The sequence below is a fragment of the Carcharodon carcharias genome, chromosome 15, assembly GCF_017639515.1.
Source record: "Carcharodon carcharias isolate sCarCar2 chromosome 15, sCarCar2.pri, whole genome shotgun sequence".
Lineage (NCBI taxonomy): Eukaryota > Metazoa > Chordata > Chondrichthyes > Lamniformes > Lamnidae > Carcharodon > Carcharodon carcharias.
In genome coordinates, this window is record NC_054481.1 from 17,040,052 (window position 1) to 17,053,186 (window position 13,135).

The window sequence follows — 13,135 nt, forward strand, 5'->3', positions numbered from 1 at the left end:
ACTTCTATCTGATAACTCTTCGGTGAAGTTAAACTTAACAGTCATGGTTCCCCTTAATGAGCCAAAGCATTAGATGCTCTCTGACCCAATTTACTCAGCCTCTCCATCAAAGGGCTACCCTTTCACCCCAGGGACCAATCTAAGGAACTGCCTCCAACACAAGTATATCCTTCCTTAGATATGGAGACCAAAGCTGCGCACAGTATTCCAGGTATGGTCTTACCAAGTCAAAACCTGTTTATTCTCGTACTCTTATTCCCTTGCAATAAATATCAACCAGTCATTTGCTTTTCCAATTGCTTGCTGTACCTGCATGTTAACTTTTTATGGTCCTTGTTTGAGTGCGCCTAACACTCTCTGGACATCAACATTTGCGTGTTTCATGTTTTTAAAAAAAATTCTGCTTTTTTATTCTTATGACCAAAGTGAATAACCTCTCACTTCTGTACAGTAAACTCCATTCGCCACCTTATTGCCCACACGTTTAACTTGTCTATGTCTCTTTGTAGCCTTAGTGTCGTCCGCACATTTCCACCTAGCCTTGTATCATCAGCAAATTTAGATACATTACTCTCTGTCTCTTTGTCCAAGTCATTAATATAGATTGTAACTAGCTGAGGCCCCAGCACTGATCCCTGCAGCACTCCCCTAGTCACAGCCTGCCAACTTGCAAATTGCCCATTTATCCCTACTCTCTGCTTCCTGTCCATTAACCAATCCTCTATGGATGTTAACATATCCCTGCAACTCCATGAGTTCTTATCTTGCTTCTTAACCTTTTTGTGTGGCACCTTCTTGAATGCCTTTTAGAAATCCAAGTATATACTGCATCTGCTTGTTCACTGTTACTACCCTACTAGTTACACGCTCAAAAAAACTCTAATAAATTTGTTTTGCTTTTAACCAAGCTCTTTTTACTTTAATGTCTGGGTTATTTGACTGGACAAAGGCTGTTTTGATTTGAATGTACTGAGCTACTTTGAGAATTGCCCTGCTCTCTCTTCACTTCTTAACTCACCAGCTACCTTTCCTGCCACTGCAAGTTCTGGTTCATGTAACTGTCCTTCAGAATTTTAAAAAAATATTCATGGGATGTGGGCACGCTGCCTAGGCCAAAGTTTATTGCCCATCCCTAATTGTCCTTGAGAAGGTGGTGGTCAGCCAACTTATTGGACCATTTCAAGTCCCTATGGTGTAGGTACACCCACGGTGCTGTTAGGGAGGGATTCCAGGATTTTGACCCAGTGACAGTGAAGGAATGGTGACATAGTTGAAAACCAGGATGCTATGCGATTCAGAGGGGAACTTACAGGTGGCGGTGTTCCGATGCGTGCAATGCCCTTGTCCTTCTAAGTGGTACAGGTTGTGGATTTGGAAAAGGCTCTCGAAGGAGCCTTGGTGAGTTGCTGCAGTGTATCTTGTAAATGGTACACACTGCTGACACTGTGCGTCAAGTGAATGTTTAATAGAGACCCCCCCCCGCCGCCACCAAACCATGGCACAGCTGAAATTGGGGATTCAACAGGGCACTTTTTCCTGGCTGCTCATCTGCCTTAATCTGGAGTACAACCCTTTTTGGGGAACTTCCTCTCTCTAACAAGCACTGTTTCTGTTGGTCACATTTTTGTTTGACATTAGGTACAAATCTTCCTAATGAACTAGTTTATGGTTTATTCTGTTTTCAAAATAGCCCCTTAATCCCCTGATATTGTTCAGGGTAGGCAGGTAGAATGCTTAACTTCTGATCTACAACATTTGTCAGAGAAACATTAGTGTGTGAGATACCCTCATTAAGTTTGTGTGTTTGTATCATTTGACGATTTTTCTGTGAGATAACAAAAAGAGGTTGCTTTGCAGCATTATATTATAAATCGAGGTATATTTGTGCAAATTAAAAAGGTGGTGGGTGGTGGGGGGGAAGGTTTGAGTTGCTCGGTAGTTAAGATACTGATGAGCCAGCTTTGACATTTGTTTTCAAATAGATTGCAAACAATAAGAAATTTCTAAGCTTATCTCTGCTGTTAACGATGTTTGTATGGTCCTTGATCCCTTTGTGAACATGAAAGGTACAAAACAGAGACAGGGACACAGGCAACAACAACAACTTATATTTATATAGCACCTTTTTAATGTAATACAACAGCCCAAGGCACTTCACAGGAGCATTACAAAGCAAAAACTGACACCGAGCCACATGAGGTGACATTTAGGTCAGGTGACTGAAAGCTTGGTCGAGGAAGTAGGTTTTAAATGTCTTAAGGTAGGAGGAAAATGAGGTGGAGAGATGTAGGTAGGGAATTAGAGTTTGGGCCTATAGGCAACTAAAGGCATGACCAATAGTGGTGGAGCAATTAAAATTTGGAATGCACAACAGGTCAGAATTAGAGGAATGTAGATATGAGTTGTGGGACTGGACAAGGTTGCAGAAATGAGGGCGAGATCATGGAGGGATTTGAAAACAAGGGTGACAATTTTAAAATCGAGACATTGCTTGACTGGTGTAATATGGGTTCTTTTAAATATCTCAATGATGAGATTGAGACTTGCATATTTAAATATGAACTGTTTATTGGTAGTCTTTAGCTATTTACAGATCCCAGGTTACTGTAATGCATGGTGCTGTTTAGCTCCATGCTGGCTGGTTCCAGAGTATTTTCTCTAGACTGTTCTCAGAGTCTATTACCATGTGACTCCATGCATCATACCATCGGTCCAGTCCCACACAAGTTCTTGGCAGAGCAAGGGTTAACATTACAAAGGCATGCAGGTACATCATACAACAACCAGGAGCCAATGTAGGTCAGTGAACACAGGGGTGATAGGGGAACAGGGCTTGCTGCATGTTAAGACAGGGAGGTAGGCTTGTACAAAGTGAGTGTTACGCAGTCACGTTTTTTGAATAAGAAAGCTAGAATCAGTGGGACTTGGATGAAGAGAGCAGTTAGATGAGGCGAACGCGTGAAAGGTGTAGTATGGTCACTATTTTTGTACCACAATGTGAAGAACAGATGAACTGAGTGAAAGCCATTCTAAATATTACTCTGCATGTACCATCATGCTGAAATAAAACAGTGTAATGATTCGTATCAATGCACCAAGTGTTTTGTCCAGGCCACCTGAAGAGAGAGAATAAGAAAACGCATGCAAAAGACTTGTATATCCACTTCAGATCACAAAGGGGTGTTATTATTGTGACCATCAGCCAGCACGCCTAGTTGCAGAGCAACATCGGTCAACTCCCTTCCTTCAAATCAGCTGCAGAGGGAGCAACTGGAAACACCTGAACCCAACAAATATGGTCCTGAATTTGGAACAACCTTCAATTTTCTTGCTGATGGGGGTATTTTGGCACAAAAATTGTTGGAAAGAGAAACGAGGCCTGACTGTTTCGATTTCATTGGCTCCATGGGGACATATAATTGAGCCAGTTGACTATTGGGGTAACAATTGGCATAATATGCCACACTTTAATGCTGCAACATAGTGATGTGCATTTAAGCTGAGCAGCATTGAAATCAATGGAAACGAGAATCGATCCTACAAAAGACAACTGGCCTGTAACGCTAGTTTTCATCATGGATGCCAGCTCAGAAATCTCCCCTTAGTGACCACGAAACATGATGGCCTTGATTTTTGTTTCAGTAATTCTCGCCAAGAAAAAAATCATAGAATTTTTAGAGTGTAGGAGGGGACCATTTGTCTCATTGTGCCTGGCTTTGAAAGAAACATACAATTAGTCCCAATCTCCACCGCTGTCACCTCAGCTTTTTCCCATAACTCTACTTGCTACGCAGAGAATCACTCATGCCAAAAATCCTGGCGCATCATTGGGTAAGCCTGTTCGACGCAATACTGAGGCCGATTCTAATGGGAAGCTCAGAGAATGCACCGAGGGGAAATTCTGGTGCGCAGCTCGTGATTAGTTTGAATGAGGTGAAAATCACGGGCTGTTCCTCCACAGCGCGCCATTCAACAAGAGCAACTTGTATTTGCGTGGAGTCTTTAATGGAGTAGAATGTCCCAAGGCACTCAACAGGAGCGTTATCAAATAACAATTGACACTGAACCGCAAAAGGAGGTATTAAGACAGGTGACCAAAGGTTTGGCGAGAGGTGGGTTTAAGGAGCATCTTAGAGGAGAGAGAGGCTTAGGGAGGGAATCTGAGAGCTTTCAGCCTGGCAGCTGAAGGCACGGCCACCAGTGATGGAGCAAAGGAAATCGGGGATGCACAAGGGGCCAGAATTAGAGGGTTGAAGAGATCTGAGGGTTAAGGTTACAGAGGTTCAACACCATGGTGTGATTTGAAGGCAAGGATAAGAATGCAGCTATAATATAACATCTCATGTTGAAAGCAAGTTGGATGATAATATAATGAACACAGATGCCACTGAGTGCACAAAATGGACCTGTCGCACTGAGAGCTGCAAGCTGGCACAGTAAAGGAGGAAGAGCTTCCCAATTTTGTTCTAAATTCGTTCAACTTTACGTGGGCAGTAACTTGTATCCATTTCTTGTGATGCAAAACTGCCAGAAATAATTAATTTTCAGACTGTGCTGTCAGTCCAGCCATAAATATTTCACTCATTTAGCAAATGAGGAATTGCCACTCAAAGTAGTTGTTGTTAATGTGAGTAAAGGACCATTAACCCTGGTGATGTTTCAATGATTGCACGCAGGGAAGGAAGCAACAAATGTGCAAGCGCTGAGTGTCGAGACCAAGTTGCAGTCATGTTGCCGACGCACGTTGCATAGTCTTGGAAGCTTCCTGTGTCCTCCTAACCGCCCAGTCCCACCACTGGTCACTCAGTACATCCATCTTCAGCACACACTGCCTTCTCATGACAATTGGAAAGTGATAATACTCTTCATTACTCAATTGGATAATTATTCACTCTTAATCACATAGCCTTTCTCCCCACATCTCCAATTTTTTTTCAAGGTGTTCAAAGACAACGGAAATTTTCCCCTGTGTTGCTCACACTAGTGTCCAGAAAGTTAATCTTCAATTTCTGGAGACTTCAGGACAAACCTAATTTGCATTAACATAGGGCCTTTAACGTAGTAAAGATAGCCCAAGGTCTGGGTGATTCACAGTGTACTACAATGGTCCTAATGTCATCTCCTTTCCCTCGGTGCCCATTTTTTCCTGTGATTATGCTCCTGTGAAGTACCTTAGGATGCTTATTTAAAATTATATTTTATATAGCATTTATATAGCACCATGCACGACCACCGGATGTCTCAAAGTGCTTTACGACAAATGAAGTGCCTTTTCAAGTGTACTCACCGTAGTAATGAAGGAAACGTGGCAGCCAATTTGCACACAGCAAGCTCCCACAGACACAACAATCAGATAATGACCAGATAATCTGTTTTTATTGATGTCAATTGAGGGATAAATAGTGTCCAGGGCACTGGAGTAACTCCCCTGCTCCTCTTCATGGTAGTGCCACAGGATCGTTTATGTCCATCTGAGAGGGATTGACATCTCATCTGGAAGATGGCACCTTAGACAGTGCGTAACTCCCTCAGTACTGCACTGGAGTGTCAACCTGGATTTTTGTGCTCAAGTCTCCGCAGTGGGACTTGAACCATCACAACCCACTGACTTCAGTGAGAGTGCTACCAACTGAGTCATAGCTGACTATGTCCATTATTTACACATATTTTTGTAAAACACATTAACTATGTTAAATGCGCTATATAAATACAAGTTCTTTGTTTATCGTAAAAAGAGTGTAGCAATATACGAGATGCTGTTGGGTAGACGGATGCTGTCTGGTTGTACCCTATTGTATGTCAGAGCGCAGAAAACTTTGAAGCAATTGATGACCTCTCCTCACACGTTGAAAGATTTATTGGTGATTTCTTGCAGGCGTAGCATTTTTTCTCCGGAGAATGTGCTTGAGCAGCACTGAAGTGTGGCCGGCTTTCTCATTCGCAACCAAATCATTAACTGCAACAAAAGCGTGCAGCTATTTTTAGCTACCTCTTGACATCAAAGTGACGTGGTCGCCTCACTTGTGTTATTTTAGGAGCCTAGGGAGGAAAGAGCTCATCTGTTAAACATCACACTGCCCGGGTGAGGGGAATTAGACCCTGCTTGTGAAGCTGGATTGTGTGTGTAGAATATTGAAGGGGCTGAATTTAGAAATTTGGCACCGAGGTGCATTCTAAAGCAGGTAACCGCACATGTGAAAGAACAGCCTGCTCCTTTGCAATCTCCAGTGCCAAGGGGAGATTTGCACAACGTTCGGTAATTTCACTCTCGATGGAAAAAAGCTTAGAAAAAACATACGCAAATCTTTTAGATTGTCCCCCCCACCCCACCCTTTTTGAACACGCTCATTTGTTTCAAAACAAGATCGCCCCGCTCGAAAGGAAGACTTGCATTTGCGTAGCGCCTTTCACAGCCTTGGGATGTCCCAGAGCCATTTCACAGCCGATGGCACTTTTCGAAGTAAAGGCTGGAACATACTCAGCAGCTCGGGCAGCGTCAGCAGAGAGAGAGAGAGGGACGGTATTGACGTTTTAAGGGGGTTCATCTCTCATCAGAACCGGGAAAAATTAGAGATATGGCAGGTTTGAAGCGAGGGTAGAGGTGGGGGAGGGGGCTGGGAGGGAGGTAGGTGGGCGGGTGGGGAGTTAAAGGAGGGAAGAACAGGAAAGAGGATGTGATCCGAAGCTGTTGAGCTCAGTGTTGAGCCCAGGAGACTGGCGCATGTCCATCAGAATTGTAAGCTTGAAGGGGAGCATCACGCCTTTTGATTAGGCGCCTTACAGCCTCCTGGACTCGACGTTTAATCTCTCCTGCCTTCCTCCCTATCGCAGGTCTTCACTTTTGTCCTTCCCCGTAACTCCGGCCGCCCACTGGAAAAGCGCCGGCGGGGGCAGTTACGCGCGTGCACTCGGCCCACGCCACATCTGTGGGCCCGTCACACAACTGCTCCTGGCGCCTTTCTGGCCGGCGGCGGGAGCTTGGATTTGGCAAAGGCTGTGCAGCCTCGCGCGGCATTGGAACCGGCAGCGGAAGCATTTCCCATGGGAATTCTGACGCTAACATTCAAGGCTTTACTGGTGTGTACGTTGCCAGCAATACCACCCAGCGGCATTATCATGGGAATTCCAGTGCGGTATTTTAATGTTTAATAGCACGTAGAAAAACATGATCTGCTGGTCGCAATTTGAATAAGATTTTGAGTGCTGCCTCCTTAATCTGGATCCAGTCGGTCGAGACTTTGTGGAGAAAGTTTCTACACCTCCAAGTCCCCCCCGTTTGTAGATAATAGGACACTTGACACTGACATTGAGACTGCAACTGAGCATGTGCAGGAAGGAACGTTTTCCCCTAGCGCTCTGGCACAAATAAACACAGCCTTTGCTCTTTACCCCACATCCCCTGCCTCTATATTTGATTAGAAACCTGTTATATCCCTATTTATCCCCCCCCCCCCCCCAGTTCTGCTGCGAGGTCATCGACCTGAAACGTCTGTCCCTTTCTTCACAGAGGCTGCCTGACCAGCTGAGTATTTCTGGCATCTGCAGTATTTTTGCTGAAGTGTGGTCGCTATTGTCAAGCAGCGGCCAGTTTGTGCACAGCAAGATCCCACAAGCAACAATGTGGCAATGGCCGAATAATCTGTTTTATTTTAAGTGACGTTGGTTGCAGGATAATCAGAGAAACGCACCTGGTCATCCTAGAGGTAGGGGGCCAACTGAGGGGGCAGGCAGTGTCTCTGTTTAAAGCGTCATACCTGAGAGACAACAGCTCCAAAGGTGTAGCACTCTGTCTAGATTTTGTGCTTGAGTGTTTGGGGTGGGATTTGAACCCACAACCATCTGATTCAGAAACCAGAGTGCTATGCACTCAGCCACAGTTGACACTGGGGATACTTGAGTGTGATGTCTTTGTGGGACCACAACTGTCGGCCTCCTGCTGAACCCTCTCTACAGCTTTTATGCTGCCCACCTTTCAAGACCCTCTCACCTCACACCCCAACCATGAAGATTTAGCAGATTACGCTGGAGATAGCTAAACCATATGGATTCAGACAACCCTAGGTTTAATCCAGGATCTGTGCCAATTTATCTAATCTCAGTTGGTGCGCTGATGGAGAAAAAAAACAAAAGAACTTGAATTTTTTAAAGGCCCCTTTTCACAATTCTTTACACCCAATAACTTATTTGGAAGTGTAATCACTGTGGTCGCGTAAGAGGTAGAGGATCTATTTTAGGCCACAGTTACAAAGGGACTGATTGACCAGGGTTACCTCCCCTGGTCAGTGCCAAAAATGACCTCTGCTGGAAGTCGGGACAAGATGAGGCTCTGGTGTGATGCCCCTAGTAGTCAAATGGTCTGCTGATCCCAAGTTCAGAAATGAACTGGAGGCCTAACTGTGACTGGAAGCCACTAAGCACCCTGTAGGACAGAAACCCAACAAGGAGTCAACACGTCTGAGAGGGGAAGAAATGGGGAAAATTGATCAGGGGATCAAAAATAAAGTGTCAGTGACTATTTGGTTTGTATAATTTGGATGACCTTTGCCATCTTGTCAGGAAAGGGCCAATTTTTTTTTCATTTACAGGATGTGGGCGTCGCTGGCTGGGCCAGCATTTATTGCCCATCCCTGGTTGCCCTTGAGAAGGTGGTGGTGAGCTGCCTTCTTGAACCGCTGCAGTCCATGTGGGTGTAGGTACATCCACAGTGCTGTTAGGAAGGGAGTTCCAGGATTTTGACCCGGCGACAGTGAAGGAATGGCCGATACATTTCAAAGTCAGGATGGTGAGTGACTTGGAGGGGAGTTTCCAGGTGGTGGGGCAGAATTTTGCCGTTGGTGAGCAGGGGGCGGGGCCTGCTCTCCAGCGTGTAAAATGGCGTGGGATGACATCAGGCGGAACCCTTGACATCACCGCGCCCCATTTAAATATTCAGGAAGGTGGGGGCGCAGCGAAATCAGCTGCGGGCCCACTGACCTGTCAATGGCCAATTGAGATCATTGATAGGATCAGTTATACAATTAAAGGACCTGCCCATCCAACGTTAAGGTTGGCGGGCAGGCCAGGAGCTCCAGCGGGGGATAGAGAAAACATGAAACCTCTTCCACCAGCGGGATGAAGTTTCATGTAGGGATTTTAAAAAGTTTAATAAGCTTATAATGTAAATTATGAACGTGTCCCATCTCATGAGACATTGTCACATGAGGGGGGACATGGTAGGGAATTTTTTTTTTCTAATTTTCATATTTTTAGAACTGTCAGCGATCTCCCCGAGGCAGCACTTAGCCACAGGGAAATGTGCACTCTATCGTGCGCGTGCGTGAAAGAGCGCATTCTCGCTTTTGGGGAATCCCCCCCCCTCCTGCACAGGAAGCACATAGCGTGGACGTCACACTGGGTGGGCCGTAATTGACCCGCCCACGTGAAATGGCAGCGGGGCCTGCTTCTGCAGCGGGGATCGGCTCCCTACCCACCGGAGATTGGGTCAGACCTGCCCGCCCAACAGGCAGAAAATTCTGCCTGTGATGTTCCCATCTATCTGCTGCCCTTGTCCTTTTATTTTTATTTCTGATTTCCCCTCAGGCGCAGTAGCAGTCCCATGCTTTTCAGTTTCAACTGTCTAAAGAACTCATTGTTATTTATGAGGCACTAGATTTACTTCATTTGTCAGCAGTATCATTATAACTTGGTTTCTTAGCAATGTTTCCCATGGTCAGCCTCGGCTGAGTTGGTAGCTCTCTCGTCCCCCCCCCCCCCCCCCCCCCAAGTCAGAAGGTTTTGGGTTCAAGTCTCACTCCAGAGATTTGACCATAAGAATCGAGGCTTTGACTCCAGTGCAGCACTGAGGGGAGTGCAGCTCTGTTTGAGGTGCTATTTTTAAAGAGAAGGCGTTGAACTAGAGAATCTTCCTGCTCTTACAGGTGGACGTAAAAGGTCCCATGGTGTTATTTTGAAGAAGAGCAGGGGAGTTATGCCTGGTGTTCTGGTCAATGTTTAATCAACATCACCAAGGCCGATTATCTGGTCATTAACACATTGTGGGAGCTGGTTTTGCACAAATTGGCAACCGGGTTTCCTGCATTAAAATAGTGACTGCACTTCAAAGATGCTTCATTGGCTGCAGAGTACTTTGAGATGTCTGGTGGTTGTGAAAAGGTGCTATATAAATGCAAGCTCTTTCTGTTCCTCTCTTTCTTATGTGTCACTGACTCCAGGACTTTTGCTGATAATGGATGCTGTCATTATTTGTAATCATTAAATAAAAATTATCCACTGCTACATCCTGCCAGGTAGAATGGCTTTCCCTTAGTTTTGTTGTTAGTGGGGGCTTACTGTGCAGAAATTGGCTGCCTCATTTCCTACATTTACAAAAGCAAGTGAAGCCCTTCATTGGCTGTAAGTCACTTTGGGGTGGACTGTGGCCATGGAAGGCACTATTTAAATGCAAGTCCTTTTTTACTCCTTTTAATAGTCACCTATCAAACTATCAACGATTTCGCTAACTGGGGGGTTTAAAAGCTGAACAATAATCTGAAGCTCACTAGAGTTGCTCACTGTGATTTACTTCAAAGTCAGAGAATCTCAGAATGTTCCAGTGCAGGAGGCCATTCAGCCCATCATTCCTCCATCAGCTTTCTGAGAGAAGTTTCCATTACCTCTATAAGCTGTTTTGAGACATTGAGCCACTTTCCTTTTTAAAGCTAATAGTGGATGCTGCTCCCATCATTGGTTCTGATGGAGTATTCCCTCTGTGCCAGGTGGGAATCAGTCAATTTGATATTAATACGATTGTGTTTCTTTTCTTGTCACAGTACAGGATAGGACAGCTTTACACCATCAGCAAACACAGCCATGAACAGAGCGACAAGGGCGAGGGGGTGGAAGTAGTTAAAAACGAACCCCACGAGGATCCCGTTCACGGAAAAGGACAGTTCACGGAGAAAAGAGTGCATTTGTCCAGGTAAGCTGTTCAAACCTGGCAGGCACGGGTGGCCAGCCAGCCAGAGGACCCACCCCCCCCATTGAGGTTTGTCAGAAGCCACGTGTGGGCATCATTACAAACGTGCTCAGCACTTCTGAAAGCATTGATCGCTGGGAAATGGAGTGACCCGCCCCGCTGACTGAGACAGCATTAATAACGGTGGCAAAGTTGCATTCAATCAGAGGCAAGGGAATGAATGGTAAAATGGACAACAGGGAGGAATAAAAAACACTAACAGGGACGGGAGGACTGGGCAAGAGTTTCTTATTCCCAAAGCGAATGATTAAGCATTGAATGCAGTTCGGACAGAGGACAAAGAGGATACTCCCACACGGCTTGCTGCAGTGTTGCCTCCTCGTTGAAATTCCAATGTAGCATCCTCTTTCATGAAACTGAGAACTGTGGGGGATTGAAAGGTTGGCTTAACTTTTTTTTTAAAAAATGTGTTTGCGAATTGGCAAACAGCAGAGCTTTGTGAGCAGGGTATTGTGTACAGCTGCGGTACTCAACTCTGACCTTTTCAGGAGGCCAGGATTAACGTGCCTGCCAGATGTTCAGTCAGCTTTAGGAATGCAGCCTCCTAATTTATCTGATTTTTTTCAAAATGAAAGAAAGTTATCTCGGCTGCATATGTTCCTCCCTCCATGTGCCATTCAAATCAAAGCATGCTGCCCTTTAACCCAGGAACTGCTGCTACCCCTTTACTTCCTGGGGAAAAAAAAGCAGCAAAGCCCTCGATCCTGCTTTTTAAAATCGGGCAACAAATGCTAGAAAACATTGGGGATTCTCATTTGGCTCCCTCCCTTTTCAAGATCCATTCCTTTTCAAAGTTATCTGTAAGTCAAATTATGAGAGAAGGGAGCAAGACTCCCAGATACGCAGCATCCAGGCCCAATTGGTGTGCTGTTCTGTACTCGATGCAACAACATTTTTCAGCTTGTTTAGGAATGATTCATATAATTCAATCTTCCAGATGTTTGCGCTTGCTCAGATTGTGAGATAGGCCAGAGAAAAGCTTGCCATTCATTAGGGAAAAAAATCCTTAAATTCTTCCTCACCATCCACCTTTCCCATTGTCACTTAATTCCAATACCCTTTTAATTAATCCCCAAGGTTTTTGCCGCCTCTACTCAGGAATCCTTTCTATGTATTGATCACTCCCTGTGTTAAGAAAAAGTTTCTGACACCAGTCCTCCATTTGAGCCCCATGTACCCTCGTCATTTTACTCAGAGTAAGCTTTGAGAGTTTTTCTGGACCTGCCTTTTTCATGTGTTCACTATTTTTGCAATGCTGTCTTCTCAGTTGCCTCCTTTTCAGGCTGCCAAGCCCAAATTGGTTTGACATTGTGACAAAAGTTCAGTCAGTCTCTCTGAGCAGCCTCGATTTGTGTTTCCATGACCAGACCTGAACACATTAATCCAAAGGGCTTGTACAATACGTTTTCCAGCAGTGCGCACAACACTCGCAGATCGATGGGCTGTATTTAAGGTGTGTAGCAAGACAGACTGATGTGGACAGGGGAGGTGAGCTTTAAAGGACAACTTACCCAGTCGGATGGGAGGGAATGTTAAGTAAAAGTGCATGTGACAGCCAAATGACTAATATGGAACAGTATCTGTTCTGTGAATCCCCTGGGGTATTAAAGCTCAACATTTGAGAGCGATCAACTTTCTCAAAGGAGTTCCGGAAGACTGTCAATTTCCATGTCACTTACCTTTGTTGCCCTGACGAGGTCATTAAATTTCTTGCCAGGGGAAGGGGCCCTTGGTCTCACTGAGGTGACCTTGACTGCTCCTGCCATGGCCTTTGAAATATCAGGGGCCTCTTACCTCGTCAACAACTGAGAATCCCAACCCTTTTCTGCCTTAATTCAGCCAGCAGCACTTCTACAAAGTGATCTGTAAAGCTTCAGACCCCCTTACGTTGTTGCTTTGACCCAGTGCCAACCTCCTGCCAGCGACTCATCTCCTTGAACTGGATGCAGATCTTTAAACCCTGCTCCTGCCTCCCCCCCCCAGGTTAGGTTTTAACTGTACTGATGTTCCTTTCATGCTCAACATTATGCCAATCGGGGCTCTGGTTCTATTGCCACCCTCAGTGACTTTGAACTACAGTTAGGGCTGGCCAGCCCAGCAAGGTAGAGATCACAGGCTGTT

The 13,135-nt window shown here is 45.3% G+C and overlaps 1 protein-coding gene across 7 annotated transcripts in view; it reads left to right on the forward strand.

Moving 5' to 3' along the window:
• Positions 1-13,135, forward strand: part of LOC121288121 (cytoplasmic phosphatidylinositol transfer protein 1-like) — a 196,020-nt gene that overhangs the window by 83,237 nt on the left and 99,648 nt on the right. For 6 of the 7 annotated variants that reach the window (XM_041206470.1, XM_041206474.1, XM_041206473.1 and 3 more), the window contains one exon: positions 10,809-10,957. In XM_041206470.1, the coding sequence (XP_041062404.1) occupies positions 10,809-10,957 (149 nt within the window). Of the gene's footprint in view, positions 1-8,765; positions 8,783-10,808; positions 10,958-13,135 lie in introns of those variants that run through there. The other variant, XM_041206472.1, reaches the window with a different exon arrangement.